This window comes from Nyctibius grandis, chromosome 1 (assembly GCF_013368605.1).
Source record: "Nyctibius grandis isolate bNycGra1 chromosome 1, bNycGra1.pri, whole genome shotgun sequence".
In the NCBI taxonomy this organism is placed as follows: domain Eukaryota; kingdom Metazoa; phylum Chordata; class Aves; order Nyctibiiformes; family Nyctibiidae; genus Nyctibius; species Nyctibius grandis.
Window position 1 is genome coordinate 85930529 of NC_090658.1, and position 15883 is coordinate 85946411.

At 39.1% G+C, this 15883-nt stretch overlaps 1 protein-coding gene across 1 annotated transcript in view; it reads left to right on the forward strand.

Annotated features, from left to right (window-relative positions):
• The window catches only part of MMS22L (MMS22 like, DNA repair protein), a 99996-nt gene that overhangs the window by 21342 nt on the left and 62771 nt on the right, over positions 1-15883 (forward strand). Inside the window, 4 exon segments of the mRNA XM_068411583.1 lie at positions 3296-3358; positions 10843-10962; positions 11387-11613; positions 14484-14993. Coding sequence (XP_068267684.1) covers positions 3296-3358; positions 10843-10962; positions 11387-11613; positions 14484-14993 — 920 coding nt within the window.

Consider the following 15883-nt stretch of genomic DNA (forward strand, 5'->3'; position numbering starts at 1 on the left):
CCCCGCCCTCCCCAAATTACAGCGTCAAACATTCTTTGAACTTGTAAGATAAAAAAAGTCCGTGATACAAATTTATGAAGTCAGTGGAATTACATCAGGGCTCAATGTAGTCCTGTTTTGTTGGTTAAACATCTGATGCGATAGTTTCATGATACAGGCTTTCTTTTAATTAACTGTGATCAGAGGTGGGAGGGTGGTGTGTCATAATGATGGTTATTCATGTGCTCTGTAGCAAAAATTGCCTCTCAGCCTATGTCATCTGTGGAAGATTTTCAATTTTTTAATGTGGTCTGCATGGCCTTGAGGTTATTATGAAAGCTTTTAAAATTCTAAATAGGTTTCAGACTTGCTTCTTTTTATTTTTTCCCCTGTAGCTCATATAAAGTAATTTCAAATATGCAGTGATTCATATGTATTGAATATATGTTTCAGACACATGAAACCATTTTTCTAAACTACAAAATTTTGGCCAGCTTTCCTAGAGACTCTGTTATGAGGGATGTAAAGTACATGTCTCTTTCCATAACCCCACATCCAGGTCCCGCTTCACTCTTCTAAAAAGCAGGATTTGTACATTTAAAAACCAAATGGGACCTGATGAGAAAATTTGCTGCTTCTGAACATTGCAGGGGTCAATTTCAATATACGGTGGGCTAGGGAAATATAGGCAGACTTACCTGGGGCTAAGAATTACTGCCTTCGAATAGAATAATCTGAAGTGACTACGTGGCAAGATATGCAAACATGGACTTCCAGCTGAGAAGCCTAGTATGGCTCTTCCAGGTAGTCAGCTGTTAGTCTTTGCAAAAGTTTCTCCCTGAGAACCCAGAGGGTCTCAGCTCGAGTTTTCCGTTTTAGCAGCACTTTTATGCACTGTAAAGTCTTCAGGTTCTGTTGATTTTAGGACTCTCTGGGGGTGAAGGGAGGATGTTGTAAGCCAGCAGGTTTGGAGTTAGAGATGTAGATTCTACATATTCTCTGACAAGGATGGATTGTAAACAGTTGCCATGCCATATTGCTAGTGTAGCAGGGAATACTGTTAGGATGTAAATTTAGTGGGATTTGAATGAAACGAGTCTGTTAAAAGACAGAGACAATTGAGGCTGAAAGAAGAGTGCAGCAGGTGGTTGGTGTCATTCTTTCCTGAGTTTGGGCTGAACCTGGCTGCACTCTTGTAATCGATTCCAGTTGGTGTCAGAAGTTTGCCCTAGATCATACTCCAGGATCTTGTAAGATGCATACTGCAGCTGAGCTGGAACTTTGGCAATAAACACCTTTTGTATAAATCATGTGTCCTTGGACTCTGGGAGTGCTAAAAGCATGTTCTGAGCAGGCTGATCCAGACATTCAGAAGTCTCATAGCCATTTAGCATGACTCTTTTAATATCTACTCATCTCCGATAAATTTGGCTTTTGAGCCGTTCATTAGCTTTGCTTGGAGTCTGAAGTAGGACCATGCCAGTGTGTAGATATTCACATAACATCAAGCTCTATAATACAGCAGTCAAAATAAAAATCTGACATAAATACTAGCCAGAACTTTCTGGGAATGCTGGTGTTGCACTTCCTGGGTTTTACTCATTATTGAACTGCTGCCTTTACTCCTTGGCTACTCGTTGATGCAGTGGCCTCTCCTTCTGACAGGATGCTAGCTCTGGTTTCGTGATACAAAGGTTTTGGCATCAATAACAGCTTAAGAAGTCCTGTTTACCACCGTAGGCATGATATGCCCTCTGCTGTTCTGGCACAATTACTTGTGTCCCTATTCTATGACCTAGGTCAGGCCCTCCTCCCTTTTTCATTCATTCTTTCTCTCCTAAAGCTCTGGGTCGGTTCACTGATTTGGTTCACAGTGTGTCCCACAAACAGAAGTACCAGAATAACTGAGCAGTGGCATGCTGCAGCTGTGAGGGCAGGAAGAGCAGCTGGCAGGATGAAGGAGGAAGCAGTGGGAACTCCTTAATTGATACTGCTCAAGCTCCTGAATCGTGAAATCACAGCTTTAGTGTAACTTTTTACAGATCTGTCATTCATATACCCTAAACAGTCTACAGGCTGCCACTTGCTACCATCGGCAATCTTTCAGAATTCTCTTTTTCTTGTCATGCAAAAATGTAAAGCCACCAAGTAGTGAAATTGTGTTACCTAAGTATTAGTGCATCTTTTTAAAGAGTTCATCTTTAAAATTCTCTCGGTACTCTCGGGAGTTCTATGTGGAATTGTCACCAAGTCACAGCATCAATAGCAGAGGAGGATGGGGCATAATGGCATTGCTGCTGGAAAGTAATTATATTTCAGTTACCAAAGCATAAGATGCTCTTTATTGTAAGCTCTGTACAGACATTTAAAGGATGGGTATCTGCAGAATAATTGACAAGGCTTAACAGTTGTGATAGTGGAGGGAATGAGTAAGGCAGGACAGTGATGAAAGTACTGTGTTCACACACCTAGTTATCTACACAAGATATATACGTAGCTGAGTGTAAGAGATGATTTTTGGACCTCCTAGAATTGTATGTATGTTGGCTTGGTTGCCTTTCATTTTTTTCCTGGGAAATAGCCTTAGTTGCAAAATCTTCTACCCTTTTCTTTCCCACTTTGCCTAAATATTTTTTTTTTCTCTTCCTTTTTGATATACTTTGCCATGCAACTCTTTTACTTCACTAGCATGGTCTAGTTGATTCAAATTGATAGTCATCTGTCTTCCCAAGCTGAAGAATATGAATTATGGGCCATATTTGACCTACCCTGTATTTTTTCCTGTGTATATAGACCATTACTATCTGGCCAACTCCTTACTGAATTGGCCAAAACAAGCCTTAATGTTTGGCCTGGGAAAAATGAGTTAGAAGTGTTTTTTTTCATTGAAAAGGAAAAAATAAAAAAAAAAGTAAGATTTTACCTTTTCCTCCTTCTTACCCCTTATATCTTCCTTTTTATAGAATGTTAAAGAAAGGAACTGTAAGACATACTTACTGCTTGTACTAATCAAAAATGCCTGAATGTTTTGCTGCTTTACTAAAAGTGATGGTTGGGTTTGCAAATGAGTCACTTAAACCCATTTAAATTGCGTACTCTTTATTTTTGGCTGTCTAGTTGGTTTTGAGGCCTAATTTTTAGGACAGATCAATTAGATTCATAAAACAAAAAAGCTGTTTTCAGTGATGACTACAATATGCTGTCATGAAATGAAATATTTCTGGAAATCTCTTGCCTGCTTATTTTCGTGTTATTACATAATGATTCCTGTGAGGAATACAAATGCTATTTCATGCTGGTAATCATTGTTTTTCAGAAACAGAAGGAATCCAATTGGAAATTTGTGGAAGAACTCCTTAAAAAATCCACTGATGCTCAAGTAAGTGTGTAAAGGAAGAAATAATGAACAAGGAAAGTGTCAGGGATGCTTTCACAAAAAGACAGTGCATGAAACGGAGTCCAACTAACAAGTGTATTTTTGGAATTCTAGTGTTTTTATCACAAGTAAATGAACATTCTTGACGTAGCTGAACTATGGCAGTATACAGTTCCCTCCTTTTTAGCAGTTACACTTGCTTTAAAGTGGTTGTGCTTGATGCTAAATTGTCAGATACAGGAAAAAGATCATTATGCTGGAAGGGTAGGTATATGGCTACTCAGACAAGATGTATTCAGAATAAGAACTGGATGCTTAGAAAATGTAAACCAGATACTGAATGTAAGGATATCAAGTTGAGGAGACATGATGAGGGAGATAGTCAGTTGCATTGAAAATTCAGCTATATCCTCATCACAGCGGGAAGGTGACTTGCCTTGCTGAGCAATTTGTCTTACAGGCTTGAATCAAACTCTTACTGATAAGGTTCTAGTTTCTGAGCACTCATTTCATACCTTATCATTTTTCTTTCTGCAGAACTGTTAATGCAATGCTTCATGGCCCAGAGGTCAGAATTGACCTCCTTTTAAAATACTTTTAAATATGCTGTTCATCACGTTTTTAAATACGTTACGTTGCAGCTCTCTAAATTTGTTCTGAAGTTGCATAGTACAAATTGCAAATGCTGTATCAGCAACAGCTATAAAATAATTTCTTTAATTTGTGTACACTTAAGACAGGAATAAACATGTTTATTTTTTTTATTTCATGAAATAAAAAAAATCCTGCAAAGTTCTGTTGTTGAAAGCAGAAGAGGAATCAGGTTTTTTTTTTATTGGTACTGCCTTGCTCATGCAGTAGCAACAGCTGTGGTTGAAGCTGGAGTACGGAACAATACTTGTTACAACTACAGCTTTTACAAAAAGATATTTTGTGGTTGTTAGATTGTTGAAACAATAGATAGGGTATTAAAAAGTTGAAAAATCATGCTCTGTACATAAACTCTAACATTTGTTTGTGTAGTCTTTCAGCTTAAAAGTTTAACTCTTTTTGAATGATTTCACAGTATGTAACTGAATACACACACTGTGCATATACATTAAAACTACAGTGATGACATCACTTATTGTGTGCTTACCATTCTGTGACAGAAACTGGAGAGATTTAGATGACATAAGAGGCATAAAAACTGTGAGTAGCTTATTAGCCACCTTCCTGTGTTGCATCTTCTGTATGTCAGCAACCTGAGAAACAGTAAGAGGACACTTGTACTTAAGTTTTTCTTCAAGATATTCCTCTTTTCTTGTGAATGTTTATTATTTCGAGTAAAGATTACTCTGAAGTTGAATATACATAAAATATACAGCTTTTTGATGCTTCTCTTAAACAAGTATTGAATTGTAGACAGTTTAGAAAGGCAGCTATGTGGCCAAGGTCAGAAGATTTGAATAATGAGGCAATCATGACACTGTAATATGAGACAAATATCTGTTTTAATTTCCAAAGGCAACCACTGTTGGAATTAAAACAAACCCTCATTTGCCAAGGATACGTTTGCAACTATTATCAACTGTCTAAGGAGCCATCTAGTTTATTTCCTTTTTTTTTTATTATTTTTTCTTGCATTATGGAGTTAACTGCTTGTAGGAAATGCTCCTTGGAGAGTATTAATCCCTATATGTGCATGCACGAGTGCATGTAGGTACTTTTATTAAAAAATGCATCCTGCTTCCCATCCCTTCACACCAGCCTTCTTGACAGTGTCTAGGAAGGAGATTTTCTTTTACCAGTAGACATATCCATCTCCTCTGTTGATCTGTCAGCTTCATGTGGCCACTTTTACCTTTTATCTTATCCTTTTGGGTCTTTGAAGTATCTGCTGAGTGAGTATTTTTGAGACCAGAAAATGTAGGAATGAGAAGCGCAGTGAGGTATCAAGAAGTCAATAATGAAATGGAACATGGAGGAGCAGGAAAAAGGAAAAGGGAGAATAGCGCCCTTTGAATGAACAACAGGACAGTGTTGATGGTACTGCCCACTAACACTTGGCTTGAGTTTGTTAGTAAATCCTACCTGAGCCATCCTTTTCAGCATATACCCTCTGTTATCTGTACTAGAGATTCACAGTAATAGCTATGCAAAGTAAGTTAGGAAAAATGATAGTGCCGCATGACTCATTTGCAAGAGAGGGCAGGAATTGGTGGTTTAGAAACTTCATTTATGGGAGCGTAAAAACTAATCATGTTTAGTACATAGTATGTCCATCAGCCTCATCATCCACTTGTGCTTGTTGCTCCTGGATACCTGGGCAAGTGTAGAGTGCTGCTTCCTTGGATAAATCCTTTCAGCTTCAAACAGTTGACAGACTGGTGAGTTTCTCAGCCAGAAACTGCTCTCTTTTTTTTATAATGCTTGATGGATAGAGTTGAAGACAGTTGCTCATGTGAAACATCTCCCATCTGTATCACAAAAAAGGACATTTATGGGGAAACGAGTTACATGAGGTATTCCGTACTTCTGCTGTAATTTGGATTTCTGTTACTGGGCTAATGACAAAAGTAGAGATGGTTTACAATTCTACTTGTACTACAAAATGAAAATTGTTGTACTAAGAATATTAACATAGCTGTATTTGTTTACTAGGCAACATCAATGACTAATTTTATGGATTGTCAGTATTAGATGAATTTGGGTTTGCCAAGTTTTATTGTGAGTGAGAATCAAAAGCTTTTTTGTTCGTAAGAACTAATAGCAGTCTGTTTTATTAACTTTCTCTCATTTTAGAAAATAAATGCTTCATGTTTTTTCATTTCTGCCTCAATTTTGTTATACCTTCACTATATTTTTTGTTTAATTCTACTCTAAAAGAGATACAGAAATATTTGTTGGAGTTGTAGGAAACCAATTTTGTTACTACAGTAGGAGGTCATAAGAGAAAAATGTTGTGTTTAGATAGTACTATCATTTTGATAGTATCTGGTGTTCCTCCCTTCTGCGGTAAATTAAAAGCTGACTACCTCAAGAGTTCCGATAGTATTTCCAGCAGTGCAAGAGACAGTTTTAAGCAAAAGAGCAATGAGAGAATCCATTAATCCCAGGGATATTTGAAGTCTGGAGAACTCTTTCATATTAAATTTGAGATAAAGCCTTCAGTACTATCTTGGTTTTGGAAACTGTTCTAAAACTATTGTTGGACAGATAGATAATGGTTGAAATTGAAGCTGCTCACAATGCCATGTTTATTGTTGAATTAATTTACCTGAAGCAGTCATTGTTTGTTGAGTTAGATCCTAAGCATAATCCTATGCACAAATTACAGCTTTAAGACTAAGCATTCTGGTTCTAAAGGGTGTGTGTTTTGTTTTGTTTTGTTTTTTTCCCCACATCTTTTGTAACTGGGTAGATCTCTCTAGAGAAATAAATGTGTTCAGCTGCAGTTTTTTGTTTTATATCAAGACTCTTGCTTTTATTCATTAAAAAAATAGCAGCTGTTGAAAATGACTGGTTTTTTTGTATAAGATTGTTATTTTTGGGAAGACCACTGATTTTATAGTTACAGTTATGTCGTATATAAAAACAATACTTGAGGATCACCTTTCATTTGTAGGCAATTTTATTATATTTGAACTATTATTCTGTACATCTTTCAATGAGTCTCTCTTGAAAGTTTCTTTTCTATTTCAGTGTTTTTTCTTATATTGTTATACATAATGTCTTGAATATATAATTTTCTATGACAACTGAAAATGCCTTTTCAATTTTCAAGTTGTTATAGAAATATACCTCTTCAGAAGCCATATGCCCTACATCAATTGTTCATGAGAAGAGAAGGAAGACATGATTAGAAGTTACTGTAGAAGACCTGCATGGTTAAACAGGGAACTGCTGGGCAAACTCAAGTGGAAGAAGAGAGTGTACAGATCATGGAAGGAGGGGCTGGCCACTTGGGAGGAATATAAGTCTGTTGTCAGAGGATGTAGGGAGGCAACTAGGAAAGCGAAGGCCTCCTTGGAATAAAACCTTGCAAGAGAGGTCAAGGACAACAGAAAGGGCTTCTTCAAATACATTGCAGATAAAACCAACACTAGAGGCAATGTAGGCCCACTATGAATGAGGTGGGTGCCCTGGAGACAGAGGATAAAAAGAAGGTGGAGTTACTGAATGCCTTCTTTGCCTCTGTCTATACTGCTGGAGGCTGTCCTGAGGAGCCCCGGACCCCTGAGGCCCCAGAAGAAGTCAGGATAGAGGAAGAGTCTGTCTTAGTTGATGAGGGCTGGGTCAGGGACCAATTAAGCAATCTGGATGTCCATAAATCCATGGGCCCTGATGGGATGCACCCGCGGGTGCTGAGGGAGCTGGCGGAAGTCATTGCTAGGCCATTCTCCCATCATCTTTGCTAAGTCGTGGGGAACGGGAGAGGTGCCTGAGGACTGGAGGAAAGCAAATGTCACTCCAGTCTTCAAAAAGGCAAGAAGGAGGACCCGGGTAACTATAGACCGGTCAGCCTCACCTCCATCCCCGGAAAGGTGATGGAGCAACTTGTCCTTGGTACTGTCTCTAGGCATATCAAGGATAGGGGGATCATTAGGGGCAGTCAACATGGCTTCACCAAGGGGAAGTCATGCTTAACCAACTTGATAGCCTTTTATGAGGACATAACCCGGTGGATAGATGATGGTAAAGCAGTGGATGTGATCTATCTTGATTTCAGTAAAGCACTTGACACAGTCTCCCACAGCATCCTCGCAGCTAAACTGAGGAAGTGTGGTCTGGATGATCGGGTAGTGAGGTGGATTGTGAACTGGCTGAAGGAAAGAAGCCAGAGAGTGGTGGTCAATGGGACAGAGTCCAGTTGGAGCCCTGTGTCTAGCGGAGTCCCGCAAGGGTCGGTACTGGCACCAGTACTATTCAGTATATTCATTAATGACTTGGATGAGGGAATAGAGTGCACTGTCAGCAAGTTCACTGATGACACCAAACTGGGAGGAGTGGCTGACACACCGGAAGGCTGCGCAGCCATTCAGAGAGACCTAGACAGGCTGGAGAGTTGGGCGGGGAGAAATTTAATGAAATATAACAAGGGCAAGTGTAGAGTCTGGCATCTGGGCAAGAACAACCCCATGTATGAGTACAAGTTGGGGACAGACCTGTTGGAGAGCAGCGTAGGGGAAAGGGACCTGGGGGTCCTAGTGGACAGCAGGATGACCATGAGCCAGCAATGTGCCCTTGTGGCCAAGAAGGTCAATGGCACCCTGGATGTATTAGAAAGGGTGTGGTTAGTAGTTCAAGAGAGGTTCTCCTCCCCCTCTACTCTGCCCTGGTGAGGCCGCATCTGGAGTATTGTGTCCAGTTCTGGGCCCCTCAGTTCAAGAAGGACAGGGAACTGCTAGAGAGAGTCCAGCGCAGAGCCACGAAGATGATTAAGGGAGTGGAACATCTCCCTTATGAGGAGAGGCTGAGGGAGCTGGGTCTCTTTAGCTTAGAGAAGAGGAGCCTGAGGGGTGACCTCATTAATGTTTATAACTATGTAAAGGGCAAGTGTCATGAGAATGGAGCCAGGCTCTTCTCAGTGACATCCATTGACAGGACCAGGGGCAACGGGTGCAAGCTGGAACACAGGAGGTTCCACATAAATATGAGGAAAAACTTCTTTACGGAGAGGGTGACCAAACACTGGAACAGGCTGCCCAGAGAGGTTGTGGAGTCTCCTTCTCTGGAGACATTCCAAACCCGCCTGGACGCGTTCCTGTGTGATATGGTCTAGGTAATTCTGCTCCGTCAGGGGGATTGGACTAGATGATCTTTCGAGGTCCCTTCCAATCCCTAACATTCTGTGATTCTGTGATTCTGTAGATGATTCGTGTAATTGTTTACGGTGTTCTGATAAAGTGTAGCAAATAATGTTTTCGACATGAATGTATAGCCAAGTAGAGATAAGTTAATGAGTTATAACTCCTTTGTGTAGCATTGAAAACAGGAAAAAATGCAGCTCTGACATAGTAAGCCCTAAGAAGTAGCATTATGGGTGAGAGCAGAAGTTCTGCCCTTCTAGTAACAGGTACTTAATGAAAGACTTTTTTAAAAGAACAACAACCAACCAACCAAAAAAACAACAAAACCCAACACAACCTAATGCTATCTTTTTCCATCACCTGGTACCAGTGATTTTTTTTTTTTATTTAAGCGTTTTCTGATCTGGGTGAGCTTGGGACATAATTCAGGACGTAGCACTGTAATTGGAACTGAAGGGGATAGCTTCACAATATTTATCTGAGGCATGGTTTCCTTCATTCCCCTTCTTGGGGCTATGATTTTGGGTCATAAAACTTGTCCTGTATCTTTTTTATTTTTCTTACCCCTTTTACTCCTCTTTAGCTTATTTTATGCAGTTAGAAATTCAGGCCTGTGTAGTGTTCAGGTGTATTTGAAAGTTAGAAGTCAGGGGTTTCTCTTGTCACAGAACAAGTTCGCTGATGTCCCAGATATGTGTTAGACTTACACACGTGAAGCTACACACAAGACAGCTACACACAAGCTGGTCCACTAAACCACTTTTATAGTCAGTGGAGACAATAAAGCCCTTCCAGGGCTTATCATCCTATACCTATCATCATCCTAAAGTAGATATCTAAAATAGACTGGATTAAACACATGATTTCAGTCTGAGCATGGAGCTCCTAATATCCTAGCTCCGATGCAAGTCCAGTTTTGCTGACATCAAAAGCTGGATGAGGTGAATCTCACTCTCAGTATCCCACAGTTACAACCTGAGTGCTCACTGTCTTCAAATTGTTTGGAATTTCCTGTTTTGTTTCTTAGGAGCCTTTTTCCTTTCGTGTACAAAATTTGGAACTGATGAATACGAAAAATGTTGTGTGGTGTGGGGAGTTTTTTGTTTGTGTGTTTTCCGCCCCCCCCGCCACTGTTCAGACACTTACTTGCCCTTGATTAGAGTTGTCTGGGATGTTGGCAGTGTAGCCATGTTGCGGAGGTTTGAGAAGGAACACGATTCAGAAAGAAAGGATCCTCCTGTTCGGAATACTATAAAGAGAAACATGAGCTCTCAGGTAGTTGCACCTTCTCTCTGTATCAGTGGTGAATGAGCTTTCCTTTGGACCTACAAGAGAGAAGGGCTTAAGTGTTCAGCTGACTCATGCATTCAGTATAGCTAATGCCCCGTTTTGTGAGGTTCTGTACCATGCAGATTCACAATATTGAGTTGACTGTTACCTTAATGTGTCTGCAATCCTGCGGATGCCTGAAATGGTGCGTGATGAACTCTTACATTGGTTGGGTTGTAGGATGCAATTGTTAGCTTTTCTCTTCTAGTTCATTGCTCGTGTTAGCAGATGCATTTACTCAACATTATATAATTAAAAATAATTTTTATATTCGGAAATTATTCTTAATAGTCTGGTAATATTGGGTTTATGTATAGACAAGGGGTTGCTCCCCTCCTACAATAAACTTTTTATTCCCTTTTCAAGACTGGTGTGTTAGAGGAACACTTACGAATGCATCTTCAGTGCTGTTTGACTTTGTGTAGTTTCTGGGACTTGAACCTATCTATTGTCACCATACTGTGGGATTATTACAGCAAGAACCTGGTAAGTAAATAAATATAAAAAAACGTAGAATTGCATGTGGACGGTCCTCGTTTTTTAGCAATTAATACTGCTTCTCCTCTAGCCAAGCTTGATTGCTATACTTTTGTAAAACTGACTAGTCAATGGAAGTATCCCTAGATTTGCTATATTTATTTAAGAAATCATGTTTAAATATATGTTATGGTCCGTTACATTATGTCACAATATAATTAATTATAATATATTTATACTCTTATTTTTCATCAGGACTACTGATTTTAAGATTTGTAAAAACACTTTGCACATAGTTACAATGCATTTTTATTTTTTTAGTTGTGGTATGAACGTGTCCTTTTGTTTGTGTGAAGGATTGAATCTTATTGCCTTTGGAATATTAGCATTTATTGTTACTTATAATCTTTTCTGTTTTCATTTATTCTTTTAGAACAGTAGCTTTACTGTTCCCTGGCTTGGTCTGAAGGGTCTGGCAAATGTTAGTAAAACTTCTTTGTCAATGCTTGAGTTGGTGAAAAGTTGCTGTTGTGAACAGCAGATTCCTGCCCTGTACAATTCCAGCAACAGTTACTTCATTTTTCTCAGCATTTTGGCACGGATGATGAAAGAAGAGGCAGAGAACAGTGGTGTGCATCCTTGGAAACAAATCAAAGGACGGTATGGCCGCTATTTAGTTTGTCTCATGTTGTAAGAAGTCTAGTCAGTCAGATGGCATGGCCCTTCCAGCCACATACCAAAGCAAGGAGCTTAGAGAAGAGGAGACTGAGGGGTGACCTCATTAATGTTTATAAATATGTAAAGGGCAAGTGTCATGAGGATGGAGCCAGGCTCTTCTCAGTGACATCCATTGACAGGACAAGGGGCAATGGGTGCAAGCTGGAACACAGGAGGTTCCACATAAATATGAGGAAAAACTTCTTTACGGTGAGGGTGACCGAACACTGGAACAGGCTGCCCAGAGAGGTTGTGGAGTCTCCTTCTCTGGAGACATTCAAAACCCGCCTGGAGGCGTTCCTGTGTGATATGGTCTAGGTAATCCTGCCCCGGCAGGGGGATTGGACTAGATGATCTTTCGAGGTCCCTTCCAATCCCTAACATTCTGTGATTCTGTGATACTGTGCTCATGAGAAAGTAAAGGGGATGAGGGATCCAGGGTGATTTATAATTTGAAGAAGGCATTTGTTCCCTGAAGTTTCTGTTGACAGCTGAGGCTGTGACAGGGTCCAAGAGCTGGGTCCAAGAATCACCTTGGCGTCTATAGCCTGTCATGATTTACTTCGTCCCACAGGCCAGGAATTTGGTACACTGGCAACCTATGCAGTTGTACAACCCTATTGCCAGACAGGTAATGTAGTTAGAGCTCAGAAATTCTTTCTGAGCTCCATGTAAGTCATGTGTTGTCCAAGAGCATACAGACTGGCTCTTGCTAGACTTGCAATTTCGTCTATAGTTCCATTTTCTTTTTCACGGTTTCCAAAATTTCTCACAATATTTTTTTGTGAGGGTTTTAATTTTTCATTTAATTTTGAAACATACTAATTAAGAGGTATAGTCAGCCATGATATAAAAAAACCATAAAATATATATGCTCTTAACAAAATCCTGACGTCTTATATACTTACTGAATCCTTAAAACTTTTATTATAGTAATGAAATTGTACTGATTGTTGAAGGTGCTTTTAAATTTTTTTTCATTGGTTATAGAAGACTTAGAATTTTGTTTTGTTTTTTTTTTGTTTTGATTTTAAAAAATTAAGTATTAATAAAATTAAAATTTTGTGAAGTATTAATAAAATCTTTTTGTATGTAAGTAATAAATATATAAAAATGCACATGTGTATGCACACTTTACAAAGTTAAGTGGTATGTTTCTTCCAAGAAAGGAAGGTTATCTTGGCTATCAGAAAGGGAAAATATGTCTAATGTCTATGTACACTTCATGAGTTGTTACAGTCAGTAAAGTTCGGGTTTAAAAATTACTACAGCTACATAGAAAAAAGTATGTTGTTGGATGCTGAATCAGTGTCTTGCTTTAGCTAGTAATTTTAATTAGTATGCTCTGATTTTAGTGAAAACAGATTATACTTACATTTTTGTGCTCTTATAGCTTGCTACTTTCCCTAATTTAAGAGGGGGAATAATAATACACAGCACACACTGTGTCAATCTGCTCAACCAGTATTCATCTTTTCTACCTTGAATAAATCAATTACACAAGAAGCAAAATTTAACAGCCTACAGCTATGATTTTGGGATGAACTCTGTTTTCAGCAGCTAACCAAGCATTAATTGATGCATGAAGAACGTAAATGCCTGTCAGTAGTAATTTACTAGTAAACAACATTAATTGGATTTGCTGTAATTTTTGGTGGCTAGATTTGATAACCTCAGCACCATTTCCAACTATTTTTCCAGGTGACAGAGTAGGAAAACAGCATGCATTTATGGATGTTTAACTACTATGTGTGGAACTTACTTTAAATTAAAGGTGAAGGATATACCCAAGGTTTTGAACATGCAAGTTAAATTTAAGCAAGCCATTTTCATCTTATTCCTCTCTCGTAATAATGGTGGACTTTATTTTAAAGTCCAGATCTGAGCAAAGGTCACAGAAAAGACACGTATGTAAAAGCTTGCTGCTTTTTGTCAGTCCCATTAAAGCTGCAAAGGAGCAGTGCTTCTCATCATCAGCTACGTAGGACTTGAGCACTGTCATACAAGCAATACAGCTTGAAGTTTCTTCCCATCTTCCTGCTGGGGAGAGGTTTCTCTCCCAAATGCCTCAGTTTCCCTGTTTTCTCCCAAACTTGTAGTCTGCAGTCCATACAGTAGCTGTGCAGAGCATGTCTGTACAGACTTTGGTGAAGCACTGTGGAGAAAAGGAGCTTTCTGTCAGAAATCTTCGTCTCATTTTGCTGCAGTGATGGTTATGTAGGTGAGCCTTTGATCGCAGCAGCTGCGGGAGTATAACGTAAGAACAGAAATCAGTAGCTAAAGGAAGGAGAGTCCGTGGTCATTTTTTTTGAATTTTCTTTGTGCCACCTGGAAATAATGGAGTTTTAGGAAAGAAGTTGTACAGGAATTGTTTGCTGTTGCTGAGAGATGCCACTTAACAACAAATTACTTACTTTCCTAGCAGCCCTCATGGGCTAAGTTTGATTGATATGAAGTCATGGTATGGAGGACAGCCATCACAGACAAAGTAGAGAGAGTCTGCTCATAACATTGTGCTCACCTTTGCACTAAAAGTTGGATAAGGGAGAAGGGTTAGGCTGTACCTGGGATTGAAATCTCTTAACGTGTACCTTGTATTACGAGCGGAAAATGAAATAGCATGTTTGTTCCAGTAGCCAAAAGAGTAGAAGAGGGGAGGCAAAAGAGGATATTTAGAATTTAAGGGTTATTGGAAGAGGATAAGTGTAAACTAAAAGCACGAAAATACAATTTTAGTCTATCAGGCAGATAGAAAATTGCATACTTTAAGAACCTTTCTCTTTTTTTTTTTTTTGGTTGTTTTTTTAATGTAGAATTTATTCCAAGTTCCATCGGAGAAGAATGCAGGAGCTGACAGAAGTGGGGCTGCAGAACTTTTTTAACCTGTTCCTCATGCTGGCAATTGTTGCAGAGACAGAAGATATAGTGAGTCGAGTGCTGGATCTTCTGGATTTCTTGACTCCATCCTCCATCACCGTGTCTCAGAGAGCTCTCATCTGGAGAGGTCATTTGGCTTTCCTTTTGATTTATGTTGAGAAGAACATAGACATTAGTGTCCTAGCTGCGAAACTCTCAAGTGCTTTCCGTGAGAAGGCAAAGGAGTTTCTAGTAACTAAAAATGACTACACACAGAAACAAAATCTCTGGACTCTACTTTCAACCTACATTGATGGTGTCCAAGAAGTGTTTGAGACCAGCTGCTACTTGAGCCTTTCTGAGGAGAAGTTGCTAAATGATGGTTTTACTATGCTGCTGCCTGCTTGTCGAGGAGCTGAACTGAGTATGGTCCTGAATTTTCTTCAGGTTGTTCTAGCCAGACTTCGGTAAGTTATTTAGTTAAACTGTGGATGTAGACTGGCATGTTGTTTTTGTGTTTAAGGTTAAACTGTAGTTCATATTAATTTCTTACTGAAATAGACTAGAAGGAAAGAGAAATCTCTGGAGGACTGTGAATGATATGTTAAATTTCAAAATCCACCAATACTTCACTGCATTTAGAATCTTAGAAATGTTTCCTTACTATTTCAGGACATTAGGTCTGACATCCCTGATGAATTAGTGTCTCTGTAGAAAATCATCCAGTTGCTACTATTTCAGACAATACCATATCTCTTTTGGCACAGGAAATTTCAGAATTATTATCTGTACTAAATTACCTAGGTTACGGAGTTTTGGTGTTTGTTTGGGGTTTTTTTTCTTTTTTTTTTTTTCCTTCAGTGAATCTGTTCTGTTTTTCAGACTCTTCATTCTATTTTTTTCTCTTTCACCAAGTTTGCAATCAAATACAAGAGTTAAAGAGTTATGGAGATTTAAATACTTGTCTGGGGTTCAATAGGAAAGAAGGAAGTCATATTTTACCACTTTCAAGCAGTTTTGCTTTGATGTACTTGTTCAGTTTTCAACATCCACGGTGCCCTTCAATAAGCATATTTTTGTCTACTGATGCCTTTGAGAAGTAGTCTTCCAATTTGAAGCCCAAACTGCTTTTTTTTCATAAGATATTAAGAGGCAGCTATTGATCTGCCATTACTTCAAATGTGCAAGACTGAAATGCGTGGAAAGAGCTGTGGAAGAGTGCCTAATAGGAATAGTGAGGCCTGTATGCAAGATCTCTCTTTAACTAGGCTCTTTGTTATTGTCTGGTAGTTTGACTGCCGCTGTCAATAGCTTATACATCCAAAGACAACTGTTTTCAGGCAGTCTTTTGAAAAAA